Source organism: Gorilla gorilla, chromosome 10 (assembly GCF_029281585.2).
Source record: "Gorilla gorilla gorilla isolate KB3781 chromosome 10, NHGRI_mGorGor1-v2.1_pri, whole genome shotgun sequence".
Classification (NCBI taxonomy): domain Eukaryota; kingdom Metazoa; phylum Chordata; class Mammalia; order Primates; family Hominidae; genus Gorilla; species Gorilla gorilla.
Genome location: NC_073234.2, coordinates 33721722 through 33744950, shown reverse-complemented (window position 1 = coordinate 33744950; position 23229 = coordinate 33721722). Strand labels below are relative to the sequence as shown.

Here is a 23229-nt window from a genome sequence, read left to right as displayed (position 1 = left end):
GCTTTCATATTTCTGTGCTAGGATGAAAACTGTAATTTCACTTTATTTCTCACATGATCTAGAATGTTCTTTTTTTCCCATTAAGTCTGGCTTCTTCATGTATAACTTCACTTGTTAGTGAGCTTTTTTTATAACAAGAATTAAAGAAATTATATAAGTTACAGTGGATAGTTACTGCCAATCTCCATTCTGTCATTTTTATTAAGAAAAATAAATTCCTTTAGGATAAGAATAAGTGCTTCCCAAGGAGTTATTTATCCATTCTTTAATACCTATGATTTTTAAAGCCAGAATAATCTCAACTTCACTGAAAATTTTTTTAACTTTTGTATAGCTACTTAAAAGTCAAAGGAATGAACTTTCAGACAAAAAAGGAAAAAAAAAATAAGAGACACATCAGTAAGCAGAAACAGATTGCTTTTTTTTTTTTTAAACCAAGGAACAGGTATAGTATAGATCTCAAGTTTTAACCACATGTTTGCCTCACTATACTATTTAAGAATGAATAATCACTACAATTTTTCTTAAAATTGTTTTATTGTATATGAAATAGTTTTGCTAAAACCAGAGTAAGCTTCTGAGAGTGAAAAATGAGAGATTTTGAAAGCTACACTTTTAATTTTTTATTTATTTATTTTTTTGAGACAGAATCTCACTCTGTTGCCCAGGCTGGAGTGCAGTGGTGCAATCTCGGCTCATTGCAACCTCCTCCAGTGTTCAAGCAATTCTTCTGCCCTGACCTCCCGAGTAGCTGGGATTACAGGTACAGGCCACCACGCCTGGCTAATTTTTGTATTTTTAGTAGAGATGGGGTTTCGCCATGTTGGCCAGGCTGGTCTTGAACTCCTGACCTCAAATGATCCACCTCCCAAAGTGCTGGGATCACAGGAGTGAGCCACTGCACCTGGCTGAAAGTATATTGTTTAGACCTCTCCTATTAATACTGAAACAAAATGAAGACACTAAACAATAGACCATTGCAAGTATTTTATCTTTTCACTGAGTGAAATGGGGAGCTAGTTCAGGATTTTTAGACAGAAGAATGATATGCCTTGACTGATATTTTAAAGACACAACTTTAGCTGTTGTGTAAGAGAAGTAGGGAGACCATTATAAAGCTATTGTGGTATAGAGAGGAGAGATGATGGTTTTTTAGACCATTGAAGGCGATGAGAACATATTCTGGATATGTTTTGAGAAGACAGCCATTAAGATTTTCTGAACATAGGGTCTGAAACGAGATTCAGGCTAAGGATTTTGATCTGAACAACCAGAATTAGAATTGATTATCCAGAATGGCCATCCATAGGCGGAGTAGTTTGAAATGTAAGATCAGAAATTTAGTTTAGGATATATTGATTCTCTAAGTGTGGAGTTTGTGACTGATGCCTGGGTTAGTGATATAAATTTGGGAGCTGTTGGCATTTAAATTGTATTTAAAGGTATATAACTATAAGAGAAAAGTGAGGGAATAATGACATATACAACAGAGAAGAGGGTTAAGGGCTAAGATCATAATCAGTCTGGGAGAAGAGAAGGACATGGAGAACAAATGGCCAGTGAGGTAAGAGTCAGCCACGTGGAAAGCAAATTTCAAGATGGAGGGTGAGATCAACAGTGCCAAAAGCTTCTGATAGGTCTTGTAAGATGAGGATTGAGAAACAAACATTGGATTCAGCCATGAAGGTTACTGGTGACAATTTCAGTGGAGCAGAGGTGATGAAAGCCTGATTGGAGTATGTTATAGAGCAGAGAAAAAAAACTGAATAAAGTGAATATAGATAGTTATTTGGAAGGTTTCACTACAAAGCAGAGAAAAGAAATGGGGTAGCTGCTGGCAGGAGGATGGAGCAGAATAGAGGTTGTTATTTTATTTCTTAAGTTAAAACTTGAATACTATTCATGGGATGTAAATACTCTTGTCAAGATTTTATATGTTGTATGGAAAAGTATGTAAGTCACAGTAAAACCATCAGCTTAGGAGTCACAGTGGGTCTAAATGCTAGCTTTGACACTTTCTGGTTGTGGGAACTGGGCCAAGTTAATCAGTAAGTATCAGAACTAGCATTCAGAATTTTTTCTTTGAAATTGAGTTTAGAATTAGATTTTTATCTTGAATTATCTGTATGATGGCATAAGTGTGTGAGTTGAAAATAAATCTGATGTTTTAAAACAACCAGAAATTACTTTTAATTAAATCAGAAGAAAAATTTTAGGGATTGAACTGATTAATGTTTTTTTTTGTTTGTTTGTTTGTTTTAGACTTGCTCTGTAGCCCAAGGTAGAGTGATGTTGGCTCACTGCAACCTCTGTCTCCTGGGTTCGAGCAAATCTCCTACCTTAGCCTCCCGTGTGGCTGGGATTACAAGTGTGAGCCACCATGCCCAGCTAATTTTTATATTTTTAGTAGAGACAAAGTTTCACCATGTTGGCCAGGCTGGTCTCAAACTTCTGACCTCAAGTGATCCATCTGCCTTAGCCTCCTGAAGTGTTGGGATTATAGATGTGAGCCACCGCACCTGGGTTGGTTAATAACTTTTTAAAGGAGTCACTTGTTACACAAAATTTATTAATTTGCCCAATAACACTTACTGGACTCTTTGTCTGGTGCTGCTTTACCTGCTGTCCACTAAATAAAATTTAAAAAAAAACAATCTTTGTATTATTCGGTAGGAGCATACAGAAATCTAAACAAACAGTAGGTACTATAAGAGAAATGTACAGGTTAGACCAAGCAAGGGAAGAAAAGATGGACAATTTTGCCCAATGATACAGGAAGGGTTTATACAGGAGGTAAAAGATGCATCGTGAAAGATAATTATGTGTTTCCCAGATGGGCGAGTGGAATACTGTGTTCCTGACACATGGAGGATCCCTGGCAGAGGCCTGACTTCTCAGTTCATAGTTAGGGTAAATAGATCAGATGCAAAGAATGACTGGTGGACAGTCAAGGGATAGTTAGGGTAAGTAGATAAGATGCAAATGACTGGTGGATAGCAAGAACGGGGAATGGGGTTAATTCTAGAGGTAAAGATGCAGAGATAGGTAAGGGCCACACCACAAAAGGCCTTGTGTGCTTTGCTAAATGATTTGTACTTTGCCTTATAAGAATTGGAGAGCTACTGAAAAATTTTACAAGCAGAGTTGATTCTATGAAAGAAAAAGGGATATTATTATTGAATGTCAGGTCTTTGGTCAAAGGAATAAAGAACCTTACCCAAAGAAGGGGAGATAGAGATTGTCATGGTCCTATAGGAAGGCAGATTTAGTTTGGAATGGGAGGAGCCATGAGGTATGCGAGAATTGAAGGTCACATGCCATGTTTCAGGACACAGTCTCCATTGATTGTGGTAAGAGTAGAATAGATGGTGCTATCTAACATCATCCTCTTCTACAAATTCTGACACGTATTTATTAATGGAAAAGCATCATAGCGGGAGTCAAACTGTCTTCTAAGAAAGCCAGATCATCTGAAAGAGCTGAGGGGAAGTAGGCTGGGGAATTTTCTTCTGCTTGAGGTGGGAAGAATATTGATCTGAGTGAAGCAATAGAGACTGAAGGGAAATGACTGAGAGCAAGCTGGCAGAGCAGTGAGGAAATGCAGCAGTAACCATGGAAAAGCTGTGAATGAGGCTGATGAGCCCCCTGGGGTTCTGAGTAAAGAGAGGGCTTAAGTTGGGTGCGGGTAGCAAAAAAGTGGAGAAAGACAATGATAATGTTAGGAAGTTACTTTATCTTCTTGACTTAACAAATCTTTACAGAAGTTGGAAGTGGGAGCCAGTCACCCCAAATTAAGCTTACACATCTATAGATGTTTATTGTCAAAAAACTTGATTGTTTAAATAAATTTGTACTTCAGCTTATGTGAGAAAATTGAGAAAATGGAGATTACCCACGTTATCAGGAGGGTTGTCTTTTCTTTGTTATACCTGGACTCCCTCCACTCCTGCCTCAAAGAGAGCATATTCCTGATACGCACAGTGTGTGAATGATTAATAAGTCTTCTTCTTTTTTCAATTTCCCTTTTTCTCAGTTCAATAATGTGAATTGGACACTTGTCTAGGTTTCTAAATGGACTTTTAATCTGTTGAATTGAACAGTCAGTTATCTATTAGCCCTAGCGTATTTATCATACCACTGAATCAAATCAACTGGCAGCATATTTTTTTTAAATTACATCCTTTGCTTTTTAAAAAAAGGGGGAAAAAGCTGGCATTTATTAGATAAATGATCCAGATACAGTAAAGATTAAACTTACGTTTCATTCCAGTTGACCAAGAAAAAAAAAAATTTCTTGACTGGAATATTTCTGTAGTTTCTCACTTGGCACAGCTTCTTTCCAGCGTATGTAAGCCAACAGGTAAAAGAAAATGCTTTGTAGCTAAAATGAAACAACATCAATTCAATATGCTTAGCACTTTAAAGAAACTAGCTTTCTATATGGGTCAATTATTTTTGTAGTCAAAAGTCAAATGATAAAGTGATGACTGCTTGCATAAAGCATGCTTTAAAAATTGCTTTAAGAATTTAGGCTGAGTGTGTCAAAGAGACAGTGGAATAGGAGGCCCTAAGACCTTCCTTTATTCATGGAGAGAAAAATATGCTGACCAATTCCTTTTGAAAGAAAACCAGAAACCAGTTAAGAGGCTCCTGTATCCCAGGTGAATTCAAAACCAGCCATGTCAAAGTTGGTAGAAAAATTTGTGGCACTCACTTACCAGAGCCTCTTCCCTGGCATAGTGTGGCATGATCAGAAAGAAACTCTCAACTTCTGGCTTCCCACCAAGGAAGGAAAGAGAACACGGGGACGTACATCTAACACTTAGACTTAGCACCTTTGAGGCTACCCAAGGAACTAGCTTTTGTCTTTCCTGGATATAAATGCTGACAGGAAATGTCACCAGTTTAGGGGCCACTGAAAACAAAGATGATGGTTTTTACTAGCACGTACTTGCTATTGCTTCTCTCCACAACTCAGCATAGAATGATTTTTTTTAAAAAACCCAATTTATGGCTTCTCCTTGGGTAGGAAAAGAGTTGATTCGTGTGTCCAACATTCCAGTTTTGGGGCTACTATCAGAAGGACTAGTTTCTGTCTTGTCTGTCTTGGAGCACTGATAGGACCCTGCATACCCTAGATGCCTGGAGGCTGTTGAGAACAAAAAAAAAGTTGGGTGGCTTCTTATTGTTCCAGAGGTCCTATGGTACAGTGGACAAAGCCTATATACCTTGTCAGCCACTCCCTGGTCAGGGAAAGTGATGGGGAAGAAAGGAGCATATGTCCAGCACTTCAGCTTTTAAAGATATTGCCTGAGGGACTGGTTTCTGTCTTATCCAACTAGAAGCACTGATGGGAGGCAGCATACTTTAGATCCACACTACTGAAAACAAAAAGATCTGATCACCTCACAGAAATTCCAGAGAACCTGCAGTACCACAGAGAGACACCAGAAAAAGCAAGAAAACATGAGCTCCACAAGACAGAAACCAGCAAAATCCCTCTAATTGGGAATTTACAAGTACAAGCAGAGTGAAGATGTGCTCATATGAAAGGTTTGGAAGGCACCCAGAATCTCTAGCCAGGCTTATTTTTGAAGCTTTTTTTTTTTTCAGTGGGAAGCCAGACAGACCATAAAGACTGAGAGAGTTAGCTGTTTTTGCAAATGCACATATCTCAACACAAGGTAATAAGGCACACAAAGAAAGAGGGGATCATGACCTAGCCAAAGAAACAAAGGAACAAAACAAATCAAGTCTAAGAAAATAAAGGTGTATAAATTACATGACAAATAATTTAAAATACCCATCATAAAGATACTCAATGAAAAATGATGGATGAATAAAATGAGAATATCAACAAAGATATAGAAAATATTATAAAAATAACCAAATAGAAATTTTGGAGCTAAAGGATACAATAACTGAGTTGAGAAATTTACTACAGAGATTCTGAAGCAGAATTGATAAAGCAGAGGAGATAATCGGTGAACTTGAAGACAGGTTATTTGAAATTATCCAGCCAGAGAAGCCAGAAATGAAAACAACAACAACAACAACAATAACAAAAACCCCACAATGAACTGAAGAAAGCCAAAGAGAATAATGGGCACCATCAAGCAGGCCAATATTATCAATGTATCATTATGGGATTTTCAGAAAGAGAAAAAAAGAAAAAAAAAAAAGAGGAAAGCTCATTTGAAAAAGTAATGGTGAAAAACTTCCTAAATTTGGGGAAGAAAATGAACATCCAGATTCAGGAAACCCACTGGATGCCAACTATGAAGACAAGAAGACCCCACAGGGACATATTAGAATCAAATCATAAAAAGTCAAAAAGATGAAAAGACCATTTCACAAGCAGCTAGAGAAAGTGACTAATCATGTACAAGAGAACATTCGTAAGATTATTAGTGTATTTTTCAGCAGAAACTTTGTAAGCCAGAAGGGAGAGAAATAATATATTCAATATGCTGAAAGAAAAGCAAAACTGTCACTAAAGAATACCATATTTGATAAAATCATCCTTCAAAAATGATGAAAGAGAAATACTTTATGAGGTGAATAAAAACTGAGGGAGTTCCTCACTACAAGACCTGCTTTGTAAGAAATGCTAAACACTATCCTTCAAATTGAAATGAAACAATGCTATAGAGAAACACAAAAGCATGTAAAACTATAAAACTCACCGGTAAAGGTAAATATATAGACAAATACAGAATACCGTAATGGTGCTAAATAAATTACTTTTAACTCTGGTGTAGCATTTAAAAGATAAAAGTACAAAAATAGCTACAACAATAAATTGATATGTAATATAAAAAGATGTAATTTGTAACGTCAATAACATAAAGTGTGGTGGGAGGAGAAATAGAAGTACAGAGTTTTCGTATGTGATTGAATTTTAGTTAACAGATTAAAGAAGGTTGTTATAAATATAAGATATTTTGTATGAGACTCATGGTAAACACAAAATGAAACTTATGGAAGATACACAAAAAACAAACAAGAAAAAAATCAAAACATATCATTATGAAAAAAATCAAAGCAAGTCACTACCTCCCCCACAAAAATAACAACGAACACTAAAAATACACAGCCAGAGAGGAAAAGACAAGATACAAGACAGAAAACAATGGACAAAATAGCAATAGTAAGTCCTTTACTATCAATTACTTTAAAAGTAAACAGATTAAATTCCCCAATCAAAAGACATTATCCATTTAACCAACAGCATGGCTAAATGGACAAAAAGTATATAAGATCCAACTAGATGCTACTTACAAAAGACTCAATGTAGATTTAAGGACACAAATAGGCCAAAAATGAAAGGATAAAATAGCTATTCTATGCAAATAGTAACCAAGGGGAGCAGGGGTGGCCATTCTTACACCATGAAAGTCAAGTTTAAGTAAAAAACTATAACAAGAAAAAGAGAAGGAGATTATATAATGACAAAAAGGTAAATTGACCAGGAAGATATAAGAATTTTAAATATATCCGTACCCAACATCAGAACACGCAATATATAAAGCAATATCAGAACACCCAACATATAATGCAAACATTGACAGAGCTGAAGGAATAAATAGACAGCAATACAATAATACTAGACATCAATAACCCACTTTTAATAAGTAGAACAACCAGACAGAAGGTAAGTAAACAGAGGATTAGAACAACACTATAGACCAAATGGACCTAACAGATATATACAGAACATTCCACTCAGCAGGAGCAGAATACGTATTCTTCTGAAGCAAACAGGAAACACCCTCCAGGCTAGATGACACGTTAGGTCACAAAACAAATCTCAACAAATTTAAGAAAACTCAAATAATATCAAGTAGCTTTTCTGACCACAGGAGAATGAAATTCAAAGTCAATAGCAGAAAGAAATCTGGAAAATTCACAAATAGGTGGAAATTAAACAACACACTCCGGCAAAACCAACAGTTCAAAGAAGAAATCAAAAGGGCAATTACAAAACATCTCAGAATTGGCAGTGCTTACAGCTTGAGGAGAGCATCTTGCCCAGGTGCAGTGGCTGCCATTGAGATCCACCTGAGGCCTTTTGCCTTCAGCCTTTTGCCTTCAGCCCTTCAGCACTCCCAGGCTGCAGCTCCTGCACCTGTTCAGCTTGCTCACTCGCCCTCCCTTCCCTGTAGCCTGCTGCACCATGGAGTTGGCATTAGTGGCACCAGTGGCAGTTGAGCTGGTCTGCAGCAGCAAGTACCAACATTTATAGAATGAGGAAGAGCCTGAGGAACCTGAGAATGCTTCAGGTGAGGTTCCTCCACCTTATGGCATCAACTCTGCAGAGAGTATGGTATATTTGACTACACAGATGAGTCTAATTTTCCAAAGCCCCCATTTTACAATGTGGTTGCAAACATTACCAATTTATAATAAAGTCATGAGAATCAAGGCTGAAACTCTTTCTTTGGTTCCTGGAAGAGATGAGGATTTTGTGGGACAGGATGATTTTGATGATGTTGACCAGCTGAGGGTAGGAATTTTTTTTGGTTAACTTTTGTACTGGCATTCTTCTTAACTGGGTTAAGTTCTTTTCCTGTCTTTTTGCCTCACTGCTTCAGTGGCAGAAATGTATGACACCATTTCAGAATTTGATCTCTTTCTAATTAAGTGGTTCCTGAGAGTCAAATTTCTAACCTGTTTTCCTTGATACTTTGATGGTCAGCACTGCTGCTGTGAGATGAACCAAATGCTGAGTTAAGGTGCCCGATCCAATGTGATGATCATAAATTATTAGACATCTTGGGGTTGAAATGATCTCAAACTATCCTTACATTTTAAATGGGCAAGCATCCCAGCTTGCTGGCATAAAGCCAAGTGTGGGATGCAAGTGCCTAGTGGACCACTTCTGGTAAGCAGAACTGGCAAATGTTAGTTTGGTAAATAAACTCAGCCTAAAGTTAGCAGAAGAAAAGAAATAATAAATATGAGAGCAGAAAAAAGTGGAATACAGAATATTAAAAATAGAACTACCATATAATCCAGCAATCCTACTTCTGGGTATTTATCCAAAAGAACTGAATTAAGATCTTGAAGAGCTATCTGAACTCCCATGTTCATTTCAACATTGTTCACAGTAGCCATGATGTAGAAAGAATCTAAATTTTCACCAGTGGGTGAATAGATGAAGAAAACATGGTATATACATACAATGATATATTATTCAACCTTGACAAGGAAGAAAATCCTGTCATACTACAACATGGATAAATATTAAGGGCATTATGCTAAATTAAATAAGCCAATCACAGAAACACAAATACTAAATATACCACTTCTTGAAAGCAAAAAAGTAGAATGTTGGTTACCGGGCACTTGGAGATAGAAAAGGAAGAGGAAGAATTTTAGCCATGCCAGACGAAAAAGGTCTACAGATCTCCCATACAACAATACACATGTAGTTAACATTACTGTACTTTACAATTAAGCTTTTTTAGTAGGGTAGATTTCATTTTCTGTATTTTTACCACAATTTTTAAAAGATTGAAAAAGAAGAAACAATATGCTAATGTTTTGGTAAACATAAATTATTTAGCACTAGATTTTTGTATAAACCTCTAATGTGAAATTCAGCACTGGAGCCAAAGTTTCTAACAATACTTATTCACTTTGCAATTTTAAATTGAATGAGAATTTGTGTGCATTAGATTTTTAAACATTTAATGAACTCATAGGATAACTAACAATAGTGCTAATATTTCGCATCAGTTCTGGAAAGTACATACTGTGTTTGAATATTTTTAACTTAAATGTAAAACATGTTTGTACACAATATCTGACGAGCTTTCCAACATTAAACACACACACACACACACACACCCACACCTCCTGACAAAACTATAAAATCTTGTAAAAAATCTTAATAAGTAAAAGCAATATTAATTTAAACTGTTATATATGTATATAATAGAAATTCTCTGCAAGTAGCAAATTTTCCCACATATCTAAACAGCAAACAGGTCTTTTAAAATAAAATGTTCTTAACATTGTGAGATATCTTTTTTTAGTTTTTATAGCTGTCATCTCTTGATCTTTTATATGTACTGTTGCCTAACAATTTAGTGTGATAATTAGAATGAAAGAGTTTGGTATTGATACAGACAGGAGGCAGGGAAATACTAGACAGAAAAGGGTGGGGTGCCTGGCAAAGCCTCACCCTCAAGCCTGGACCTGAAGCCCAAAGTGAGGACGTGTCTTCCTGTTTTCCCACTTGAATGTTACTTTTTGGCTCACCCCCCCCCCGCCCCATCCTATAACCATAAAAACCCCAGGCTCCAATGACAGATGGGCAGCAGAGAAAGAAAGAAGAGAAAAAGCAGCTTGAGGTCAGCAAGAAGCAGCTTGACTTCAGAGGGGCGGCTTGACAGCGGGACCTTTCAGAAGATTTCAGCCAGGGACGGCCAAACTCCAGGGAAAGACCACCTTCCCACTCCATCTCCTTTCCAGCTCTCCATCCCACTGAGAGCAACTTTCATTGGCAGTGAAATCCCCCACATTTACCATCTTCAATTTGTTTATGTGACCTAATTCTTCCTGGACATCAAACAAGAGCTCAGGATACAGAGGGCTGTCACACTGAGCTGTTAGACACTTAAGCTGTCCGTGGATGGCAAAGCTAAAAGTGTACTGTAACACATGTCCTCTGGGGTGCCAGGGATTGTAGGTACCCCCCAGATGCTGCCACAGGGCCACATGGAGTTCTACTCCTATCAGCACCCAGAAGCACTTGTCCTGGCCCATACACCCAGTCACCGGCGTGCTCCCCCTCCTGTGAGGGGCTGAGAGCTATGGATTGAGTAAATGAGCCAACCCCTTCATGACTCCTGTGAAGGGGTCAAGGGAACTATCCCGTTTCATCTGGGGGCTTGCCCAGGATACTTCAGAGGGTAAGCAAAATGTGGATTTATCTCTCCTTGTCCTCAGACTTTCCTCTGAGCTATGCCATTTGCAGGGGATAGGATGCAACCTGCCATCTGTCTCTTTCTTTTGGGTAAAAGGAATGTTGGCTCTGTTTCCCTTCCTGGAGGTCTAGTTGTCATGTGGGACTGGAATAAAGTCCTGGGGAAACTGAAGGCCTCTTGCCAAGGCCACTCCTCAGTATTGCCGGAAGGCCACAAGACTGGACCTGTTCCCCAAGTGTCTATCAAGGTGTCAGCCAAGACCCCCAGACTTTTCCTTTGATATCTTTCCTTCCTTCTTTCATGGTTTGAAATGGCTCCTGGCTCTTCTTTTATGATGTTAAGGGTTCTACTACAAACTGCAGCAATGACACTAGGCAGAATGTATGTTTGGTCCAGCCATCAGATATGCAACTCAGAACAATACAATTTCCATATGTTCTTAGAGGTATGACCCCAAACCCCAATGGCCACAGGTGTGTGAATGGGATGGGCAGGTGAATGGCGGTTCCCTTCTCATCCCCTCCCCTCCAGGCTTGGGTGCCTGGGCATGTCCGTAGCATGCATGTGCTGTGCCCAACAGCCAAGTGGGGTGGTGGGAGTTAGCGGTGCATGCTGCCCAGGCCCCAGGGTAGTCTTTGGGGCCAGGGACCCCGTGCAGCCGGCTGGCCAGTGCTCTCTGCATGCCGTCCCCTCCTGCCACAAGCCCATAGACTCTTTCCTTCCCTGGCAAGGAGTTCAGCCTGGTTGGAACTAGGGGAGAGATACAATGATTAAAGTAACCTATTCGTAGAAAGCAAGAGGTTCTTTCCCTGGACCACCCCCGTTTGCCCTTTAAACTGTTTTTGTTCTTTTTTCTTTTCTAAGTGAGAGGTTTCTTTTCCTACCTCAGCACTCTGCTTACGATAGGGAGGCAACAGAAGAGTGAGCCCTGCTGGCTGATAACTGCAAATTTGGCAGGGCCCATTTGGGATTTAATTTAAAAGGACCCTGAAATACCTTTTGTTCCCAACCTGATTCCAAGCTTCAGGTTAAGGCCTTAGGAAGGAAAACCAGATCTGAGGGATCCAAGCAAGGAAACAGGCACAATGTAAATGGGCAGGACCAATTTCTGCTAATTAAGCCTCCAGGTCACGGAAGGAGGCCATGCTCCATGACACAGATAAGGCCTGGGAAACCCAAAGGTTGCTGACAGTAGGGGGAATGGAGGCGTGGCATAAGTGAATGTGGACAATTCCTATTCTCTAAGACCTCCCTGCTTCATGGGTGCAGGCTGCAATGGCACCTGTGGGTGGCATCTGTGTAAGGTCACCAGAACTTGAGAATAAGAAGACAGAAGAGAAAGGGGCGATGCCTGCTTCCCCTCCCTCACATCTGAGTTTTTGCTGAAAGAAGGAAGGGAAATGAGGGATGCCTATTTCCTTGTCTTTCAGAATGGGCAACCAACTGTCTCCACCATCACCAGTTTATACTCTTCTGGAGTGCATCCTGAATGACTGTGACTGCTTTGACCCTCCAAATCTGGAGGAAAAATGCCTATTAGCCCTTTGCACAAAAGTTTGGCCAAATTATGAGGACTGGCTTGGCCTCAGGAGGGAACCATTCATTTTGATATCATCTGGCAGTTGGAACTTTTCTGTAAATGCAAGGACAAATTGTCTGAGACCCCATATGTGCAGGCTTTCTTTACCTTGCAGGGCAATCCAGACCTTTGCCAACAGTGTAGGATTGATCCATCCCTCCTATTGGCCATCTCAGGAGAGGCTGCAAGGGGCAGTCTCAGGGAATTAAAGAAACAAGCCCCAGAGACACCTCCCACAGGGGAGCCAGCTCCCTTCAGCCCTGCTCCTCTGGGTTCTCCCCGTCCTCTCTCCAGCTTGCCCCCTCCTAGAAATACCCTAGACAAGCCCCAGTATCACTCTTGCCCCTCCAACAGATGCCTGTTGGATTTGGCCCCAGTAAGGTCCAGGTCCCCTTCTACCTACAGGACTTGAGGCAAATTAAGGGAGATCTTGGCAAGTTTTCAGATGACCCTGACAGATATAGAGAGGCTTTCCAGAATTTAACCCAAGTATTTGAACTCTCCTAGAAAGACGTTATGTTACTTTTAAAGCAAACCCTGACTAACACTGAGAAGCAGACTGCTCTGCAAGTGACAGAGTGATTTGGTTATGAGCTTTGTATCACGTATAGCATCAGGGAAGGTGCCGAACTTTATCCAAATGAAAGATGCACTATCAATGGATGACCCTGGAATGGATCTCAATGATGAGATGGGAGAATGGAAGAAGAGACACTTACAGGTGTGCATAATGGAGGATTTATGTAGGACTTGGACCAAGCCTCTCAACTATACTGAGCTATTCATGAAAGACCAGGGATTTGATAAGAATCCCACTGCCTTTCCAGAAAGGCTGAGAGCCCTTGGTAAAGCACACATCTCTATCTTCTGATTCTGGTGAGGGATAACTAAACATAAAGGATAAATTTATTACTCAGGCAGCCCCTGATATAAGGAGGAAGCTGCAGAAACAGGCCCTGGGAACAGATACTACTTTAGAGGACCTCCTGAAAGTGGCCAACTCTGTTTTTACAATAGAGATGGGGGGACACAAGAAAGAGGCAGAAGCTTTAATGGCCACCATGCAAGCCTACAAATCCCAGAATTCTCAAGGTGCACCTGTTGACTGCTACAGATATGGCAAGAATAGTTATCTCTCTTATGAAGTTTAACTGCTCCCACACAAGGTTTAATTTCTTTCACCAAAGTGAAACGGCTTGGGGTACAATGTTGTTAGCATATTTCATTTCTTATTTCTGTGATCTTTGGCACTGGATTCTTTCCTTGTATAATACACATGTTTGACCCACGCATACTTAACCTTGTAAAACTTGGGCTTTTTTTTTTCCTCATGTGCCTAGAGGCCATCAAACTCTGAACAGTCAGGCAACTGGAGCCTTGGACAATGGCTCCCTTTTGCTAGGGACCCTTAGGTAGACTTTAGGGAGGAATCTGACTGCCGTTTTCCCCAAAACAATGCCCCGTCAGCAGGAAGTAGCTAAGATTGGTCATCTTCCATATTTTAATGGCAGTAAGATGTGCCTCTTCAGAGCGGGGAAGTGATATGGACAGGAGGCAGGAAAATACCAGGCTGAAAAGGGTAGGGTGCCTGGTGAAACCCCACCCTCAAGCTTGGACCTGCGGCCCAAAGTGAGAACATGCATTCCTGTTTTCCTAATTGAATGTTGCTTTTTAGCCTGTCCCACCCACCATCCTATACCCGTAAAAACCCCAGGGTCCACTGGCAGAGGGGTGGCAGAGCAGCTGAGTGGTGGAGTGGCAGACTGGCAGAGCAGCAGAGTGGCAGAGAAGGAAAGAAGAGAAGCAGCAGTCTGACATCGGCAAGATGCAGCTTGACTTCAGAGGGGTGGCTTGACAGTGGGATCTCAAAGAAGAGTTTGGCCAGGAATGGCTGAACTCCAGAAGAAGACTACCTCCCCACTCCATCCCCTTTCTAGCTCTCCATCCTGCTGAGAGCCACCTTCATCAGCAATAAAATCTCCTGCATTTACCATCTTCAATTTGTTCATGTGACCTGATTCTTCCTGGATGCCGAACAACAGCTCGCGATGCAGAGGGCTGTCACACTGAGCTGTTAAACACTTAAGTCATCTGCGGATGGCAAAGAGAGCATTGTAACAGATGCCTTCTGGGGATCCAGGGATTTTGAGTACCCCTCCTAGACACTGCCATGGGGCTACACAGAGTTCTACTCCTGCTAGCACCCAGAAGCACTTGTCCTGGCCCCTGCACCCACTCACCTGCATGTCCTCCCCTCCCATGAGGGGTTGAGAGCTGTAGGCTGACTAAACAAGCCAACCCCTTCATGAGTCCTGCAGAAGGGTCACGGGAACTGTCCTGTTTCAGAATCAACTCTAGTAACCAGTTAAGGATGAAGTACACTGAAGTATACTCACTTCTGCTGTGGTAAACAGAAGGGACTTTAGAAAGACAACATCTGGAGTTGTCATAGATTCGTTCTAGAACTCTAATTTCTTCATCTGCAAAATGGGTATGATAGTGCTCTTGTGTCACTGGTGTGAGGGTTAAATAAAACAGAGTTGGTCCTCTGTATCCCTAGGTTATGCATCCACAGATTCAACCAACCACAGATCAGAAATATTTTTGAAATGACAATAAAAATAAAACAAAGGGATATATTGTGAGAATTGCATCATTAGGTGATTTTATTGTTATGCGAACATCCCAGAGTGTACTTACACAAACCTAGATGGCAAAGCCCACTACACATCTAGGGTATACGGGATAGCCTATTGCTCAAAGGCTACAAACCTGTACAGTATGTTACTGTCTTGAAGACTGTAGGTGGTTGTCAATAATGCCTCACAACACATTTCTCAGAACATAATTCCGCAAGTCATAAGCTATGCATGAGTGTATTTACATAGTTTACATTGCACTAAGTATTATAAGTAATCTATAGAAGATTTACAGTATACAGGATGACGTGCATATGCTATGTACAAATACTATGCCATTTTATGTAAGGAGCTTCAGCATCTGTGACATTTGTTATCTCCAGGGGTCCTGGCACCAATCCCTTGCAGATAACAAGGGACAACTGTAATGCAGGTAAAGTATTTTTCCCAGTGCAAAACTCATAGAATATGCTCAGTTAATAGTACTATGATGAGGATAAATCAGAGGATATAGGACTTGTTTGTTGTTCTTCTGCCAGAATGCTGGTAGAAGATTTTTCTTCCTCTTTATTATCCTTGATTTTTATAAGCTGGACAAAACAAAGCAAAATGGCATAGAGGAAATGGTGACATGATTGCTATATTAATTTTTAGTCTTTTATGTCTTATTTATAATGTGAGGCTATATTTTTCACTTTAAGAATAGCTTTGACCATATTCCATATGTTTATTATATATTTTTATTACCTTTAAGTTATAATGTTTTCTAACTCCTTGATTAATAAAATTAAAAGTACATACTTAAATTTATGAATATATTTATTTTTTGTTACTGTTTTCTAAGTTGCATCTCAGAAAGTGGATGAGATCTTTATTATATAGGTTATTGGAAATTTACCTACTATTTAATATTTGGTCACTTAAAATAAATATTCTATATGTGCTTGAGAAGAATTTGTATTTCCAAATTATCTTCTGTAAGTACAATATATATTTATTGGATCAAGCTCATTAATTATATTCTCACTCCTATATTCTTCCTAATTTCTCATTAATGTATTAATTCTTGAGAGAGGAATGCTGGTATCCCCCACTATCATATTGGCCCCATCAAACTCTTTGGATTTCTGTCAATGTTATTACTTTGTTGCATCTTTCTGGTGAATTGAATATTTCAATACCATGTCAGGACTTTATATTTAATGATGCTCTTGATTCAGAGTCCATTATGTTGGTCTTTATGCCAATATTTGGTTGGTATATGCATCAGTATTTATATTGAGAGATTGTGCCTGTTTCCCACACATTCCTTAATGTGCTAATATGATGAGCCAAGTTTATAAATTAGACTTTAGTGACATGAATGGAAGACATAAACTGCACACATGTACCTTTTAATGGCAAAGGTTATGGGACAAGAAACCTCTATATGCCATTCGAATCTTCCCCATAAAAAGGGCATCGTCTTGATGAGAAAGAATTTCAACTTGCCCCTGTGCACACAGTATCCCATAATTGAAAGTACTGTCAAATCATTTTTTGCATAGATATGCTTTATTACATAATATGGATTACTGTACATATTATGCATTTTTGCGTAATTATTTATCAAACAATGATACCATACTTTATGAGTGACTTAAGGGATTTTTTAAAAATAATGTTTACTGACTTTTTTATAATCTCATATAACAGTATGATTCTGCTGAACTCTTACTAATTATTACTAACAATCATTTTAACAATTGTCTAGTCAACCACTCTTATACTGCCACTAATTGCTCTGGACTCACTTTCACTGATGCTGGCCCTCTTGACCTCAGGCACTTAGCTTTGCACCTCTATTGTAATATTTTCTTGGCTTCCTTGGAATATCTCCTGGTCTACCCTCCTGTACGGTCATTGCTTCTTTATAGTTTTCAGCTCAGCTTACATTTTTGCCCTCAGTAATAACCATGACATGGACTACGTATTCCTGCTGTTGAGACCCATGTAACAATTTCACAAACCAAGTATGACACATTTCTCTATTCAAGGGATTTTGTTCAAACATTTTTAACAAATCTTTATCGAGTGCCTATTGCATGCCAGGACATGTTTTGGGTACTAGAGGTTTTTAAAAACTATAGTCCTACACACAAATGTGCATGGTCACATGGACATTGTAAGAGGACTTGGGGGAGAACTAATAATATGCTATTATTAAGATAATGAGCATCATGAAATACATACACAAAACGATAAATTTATCTCATCTTTGAGTGAGATAAAGGCACTTGCAATCTATAGAGAGGATAAAGTTAAGTAATTAAATTTTTATTCTATATAATGAGAAATTTAGGATAAATATGAATGAGTTCTTAATCAGTGTAATGAATCAAGGAAAGAATTTGTTTAATCAAATTATTCTAAGTAAGATACATTCTCATTTGTCTTTGATAGCTTGAGTGGGGTGTTCCCTGAAGGCATCTGTGGAGTAGATGATAATTCAGTTTCAGATCCTCAGATTTGATAGTGAATGTTTCACTATTTTTTATTGTAGAGTCCTGTACCTTAACAAATTAGTTTCACTTGCTGACATTAATTTTGGTCCTTTTGACTAAAGCCATCTAGAAAGTTGTCACTTTGTTATTTTACCCCCTCAGTTTGTCAGTACCTATGCTTCTGGAGATACCTCTGGCCTGGTTTCTTCCCAGGTGTCTTGCCTCCAAGATAGCCCCCAATGATTCTGTCTCCTGGTATGTGAACCCTTGTATCATGCTTTCCCACAGGGTACAATATGGCAGAAGTAGTGGTATACCACTTCCAAGAGTAGATTACAAAGATTGTCTCTTCTGTCTCTGGTGTTCCCTTGCTCATGGACTCTCTCTCATTCCTTGGATCATCTGCTCTGGGAAAAGCCAACTCTATGGCCTGAGGACATTTGTTGAAAACTTTGTGGCAAGGAATTGAGGCTCCCACACCTGTACATCATGGGGAACTGAGGTCTTTCAATAACCACATCAATATCACCTTAGAAGTGGATTCTTCAGCCCCAGTGAGTTTGAGATGACTGTGGTCTCAGTCAACAGTTTGACTGCAACTCATGGGAAGCCTTAAGCCAGATCCACCCAGCAAAACTGCTTCCCAGATTCTTGAGCCTCAGAATGTGAACTCATCAAAGTTTGTTGTGCTAAACTGCTAAGTTTTGGGGTAATTGGTTATGTATTAATAGATAACTTATATACTTGGTCCCTAGGAAAATCTACAATAAAGATGTAATTTGTCGTGAGGTAAGACATCTTGCTGGAGCCTCTTCCCAAAGAATTTTGACTGGTCCATGGATTCCTTAAGACAGGAATAGCTTCATGTTTTCCCCTGTGTCCAGCCCTTTATAGTTTGTTCCAGTAATGAATGGCTGGGATGATTTTGTTTCCTTCATCAAAGCCCTAATTTATTGATTGATTATAGGAACGTTTGCAGAAAAGCATTATTTTATATTTATAACTATATGTACATATGTACACATCTACCTGTATATAACAATATTAGAAAGTGCTCTATTTTTACTCTGCATGTAGGTACTATGTAGAGACAGAAAAAGGAGAGTTGGTTAGATCATTCATACACACACACACACACACACACACACACACACACATGCGTAAATGCACATTTTATATTCATATGCATTTTACATTTGTACACATATGTATATTTACACACATATGTATATATTTTACATTTTGCATTTACACACATATGAATATATTTATATATATATATCCTTGTCTCTCTACATATAGACACACATATATAAATGCATGCCCTATACATATAGCTTTATCTGTATTTATCTGGCTATAGGGATTTTCCATGGGAATTCAAACTAAGGAGTATTTATTGATGGTTAGAAAATTAAAAGAAAACATTAATTAGAGTAATAATTTATTTTACTATACATCGGCCCTTTAAAATTTTTCATAAAATTATAAAAGGAAAAAGAATAAAAATATTTTATGGATTCTAAACAAATATGTGTGTAGATAGTGTTTTTTATATACATAGGTAAAATTTCCTCTTTAATTTACTCTGAATATTTATACAGTTATTTTTTAAAAAATACAGATCAAGATAAAAATTGATTTTTTTTTCTTTTTTTTTTGAGACAGAGTCTCACTCTGTCCCCCAGGCTGGAGTGCAGTGGCACGATCTCAGTTCACCGCACACTGCAACCTCTGCTTCCTGGTTTCAGGCGATTCTACTGCCTCAGCCTCCAGAGTAGCTGGGATTACAGGCGCGCGCCACCATGCCCTGCTAATTTTTTGTATTTTTAGTAGAGACGGGGTTTCACCATTTTGTCCAGGCTGGTTTTGAACCTCTGACCTGAAGTGATTTGCCCGCCTAGGCCTCCCAAACTGCTAGGATTACAGGCATGAGCCACTGTGCCCGGCCAAAAGTTGAATGTTTACTGAAATTATTTATTTCAGTTTTTCCTTGAGATGCTAAATGCAGTAAGTATAATAAATCCATTACCAAATTACTATCTTATCAACTTTAATTATCTCTATATTACTGTAATTATGTTATTGAAGAAAATACTACATAGTAGAGTCAACTTAAAATCTGATGATGTTCCATGCATAATTGTCGTTCATTTCTATTGAAATGTAAATAATTCTTGGCTAATTCTCATTTTATCAAGGTACAATTCTTGCAAAATACCACTGAAACCTGGTGGGGATCAGAGTGATTTTTTTTTCTATTTTTAAAGACTCTCTATCTCTCTGCATGTGCATATGTTTTTGTCTTACTATGTTTTCTTAACTAGCATTAGCCATTTAAACCCAAACATGAAAAAGAAAATTTTAGAGGAGCCACTAAATGGAATTAGTATTTTCTATTTCCTTAATGATATATTGGCAATGACAATTATTTAAATATGGGAAATGGAAGAAGAAAGAAAATTAAATATCCATTTTGAATCTAAACATTTAAAATGTGATTTTAAGAATATGGATAAAACTATGCTGATTAATTCCAAAATTTTATGAAATCTTTGCTCCTGCATATAAGAACCTGACAAATTGCATTCTACTTAGAAGCTATGTAAAAATGAACGCTTTTGTGAAAAACTCACCACCACTGACCTGTGCACCCAGGTTTCTGGAATGTTGTGTGCTGCATACACTGTGAAGCTGAGGTGGGAAGGAAGCCCCGGATTTAGATAGGAAATGCATCTAGGTACATTTACAGGCTGAAAATCTGCATAAAAGCTGTTACAATAGACATTGATTAGCTGGTAGACGGATGTGGATAGTTCAGTTGTTACCTTCTCTATCAAGCCTAGAAAGGAAGAGATAGAGATCAAGTCACTAAGAAGGGCCATATTTATCATAGGCCATCAATTACAGCTTTGAAATGTCATATAATACAATTTAAATAATTTTAATTAAAGTGACCCTTTACCAGTTGAAGAGAATTAACTATCTGTACCTCTGAATGCAACCTGGTTTAGTTGCTGCTAGATTAGATATCAATAAGCTTTCTGATCTTCAGCTGCAGAAATCTTGGAAGCATGGCCTTTTCATCACAATTTGGAATTTAAAAAATTATTAATTTGACATTCTGATCAACTGTAATTTGCAATAATTTTTGTTCTGATTTGTGATTGTTTAAAATTAATTTTCAGACAAGGAATATAGATGGCTTATAAGTACATCAAACAAATTCCATCTAAAGAATTAATCATAATAAATTCGATGATGCTATCATGTTTACTATTAATTGAACACTAATCATATACAATGTGTTGATATTAAAAAGAGAATGAAAATAGTACAAGGCTAGGATTTAAAACCAGCTTGAAATGAAAGATTTATGATGTTTACTGTATCTCTTCAAAATCAAAGACTTTCTTGAGTTTTGCCATTAGTTATTTAAAAGGAGTCTACTGATTATTCCTAAAAGTGACTTGTCATGAAAGAAGAAAAATGAAAAATTACTAGGTATAGGGGCTAACAGTTTTCCTCTGGCAGCTAAGTAGAAATTGAGTACAAGTAAGCACATCATCAGAAATTGTGTTCTTAAGATCTGCTGTGATGATTCCATGTGCTAAGTTAGTCGATACAGTTGTTTATTCAAACACATGCAATTCTTTATAAGTTGTTTTTAAAACATGCAATTCCCTATATAGTAGTTCAGTCTTAACAGTACTTTCGCTTTCCACAGTTTCAGTTACCTTAAGTAAACTTAAGTAAAAAAAAATTAAAAGAAAATTCTAGAAATAAACAATTTATAAGTTAAAAAAGCATGAATTGCCTTTTGTTTCTAATTGTTTGGAAATGAAAATAGTGCAAAGAGCTAGATATTTCCTTTGATAATCTACAGTATTCCAGCACACAGGCAGTTGGATGGTTCAGGAAAGGGGCCAGCTTGACATGGAGCTTCCTCCCACATCCTGTCTGTGCCTCAGTACGTCTGTCTATAATTAAACATTTTTGTTGTTGTTTAACACATGCTATTTTTCACTTAGTTATTCATAAATTTGTACAAAATATATAAGGTAGATTAATTTTCCTTATTTGTTATATTTCTTAAATTGTGCCCTCTGTTGAAACTGTCTGGGGGGGACAAGCAGAGGAAAAAGAAAACCTGTAATTAAAATTCTCTGAGAAGTCAGCAGTAGCAATTAATGAAGCGGAAGAGTAAAGCAGTGTAAAAATAGTCTTGAAAGAGGCCTCATCAAACTCTGGAGGCCAACCAACAGAGATTCTGCTGAACAGCAGGAGGCAGAGCATTATAAATTTATGGAAACATCTTGTTTCTTTATCTCCAAAATGTACTTTTGGTATACTGAAGCAGGAAGCACAAACTCCTTTTCAAGAATTCCCAACATTGTGCAAGTGAACACACATCTAAAATAAATCATAGATTTGATTTATTAATTTAAGCTTTAGCATATATTTTGGGGAAAACTTAGTCATTTGGTTAATTACTTAAACTCTACTTTTTGCTTTTCATGCAGAAACATGGTTCTTGGATAAAATTTGCTACTTTGAGTTTGCATAGAGATGTATGCTTATGCATTATGTTTTACTTCCTGAACTCTGGATGCAGACTACGTTTCAAATAACATCATCAAAACATATTAAGAACCCAAGACACAGGGCTTGGTGGTGAAATATGGTGGGAAAAGTGTTTATCACACCTAATTTTACTCTGGAAAAGAGTTATAGTGCCACGAAATAAAGAGGCAAGGACAATCTATGTGCAATTTAGACTCAATTAAAATCTGTCATGATTTATTATAGAATATAAGTCTCCAGGAACATTTCTGTACAGTTTTGTGGGATCTCATATTCCAGTCCCCTGAGGAATATGGGGGAGGAGACCTCATTACAACATTCCTGATAGAAAGGGAGAATCAGTTTCATACAGACACGCCTGCAGCTTGCTCACTCCACGTACGACCACTTAGATTCTGTTAGCAATACTGTCAGGAAGTGTCCATTCCTTCCCTCCCTCTATGGTGTTCTGGAGTTTTATGAACACCTAGAATAGGGTTTTTGTACTTGCACAAGTTTCTTTATACCCTCCGCCACCCTATTTTCCTTTTTGATGTGAGACGGGGGAGTTCCTCAAACTTAATTGAGTGTCTTCTTTTGAGTGGTGGGAATTAGAGTTGAGAGGATATACTTTTGTACGTGACTCTTTACTGAAACAGTTAAGGGTGTGGAGGGCAGGTTAGGTTTTCATTTGCTTTCCAATGGATTTTTCTGAATCCAGGGGTGTTAGTTGAACATCTGAGGGGCAGACAGTTTTCTTGCAGATACTCAGAGTATTCCTGTGCCAAGTACCATCTACAACCAAGAACGATCCTGACCAGATCCTGCACATTAAATCCTATTATATTGTTTATGCATATTAGGATAACAAGATCGAAGAGTTTAATCTAGAATCACAGACTCTGAAAGCAGAGTCTTTGATTCAAAACCAGCTGAGATTTGAGTGGGGCGAGTTGAAATTCAAAACCAGTTCTGCCTGATTCCAAAAGTCAGACTCTGCTCCATCCCACGCAATCTCACACCTACTGTTT

At 38.3% G+C, this 23229-nt stretch overlaps 1 protein-coding gene across 1 annotated transcript in view; it reads right to left on the bottom strand.

The window, feature by feature from the left end:
- The window catches only part of PIK3C2G (phosphatidylinositol-4-phosphate 3-kinase catalytic subunit type 2 gamma), a 364289-nt gene that overhangs the window by 279230 nt on the left and 61830 nt on the right, over positions 1-23229 (bottom strand). Inside the window, exons 10-11 of the mRNA XM_019039448.4 lie at positions 20282-20477; positions 4259-4381 (exon numbers count right to left, since the gene is read on the bottom strand). Of these exons, the coding sequence (XP_018894993.2) occupies positions 4259-4381; positions 20282-20477 (319 nt within the window). The remainder of the gene's footprint in view (positions 1-4258; positions 4382-20281; positions 20478-23229) is intronic.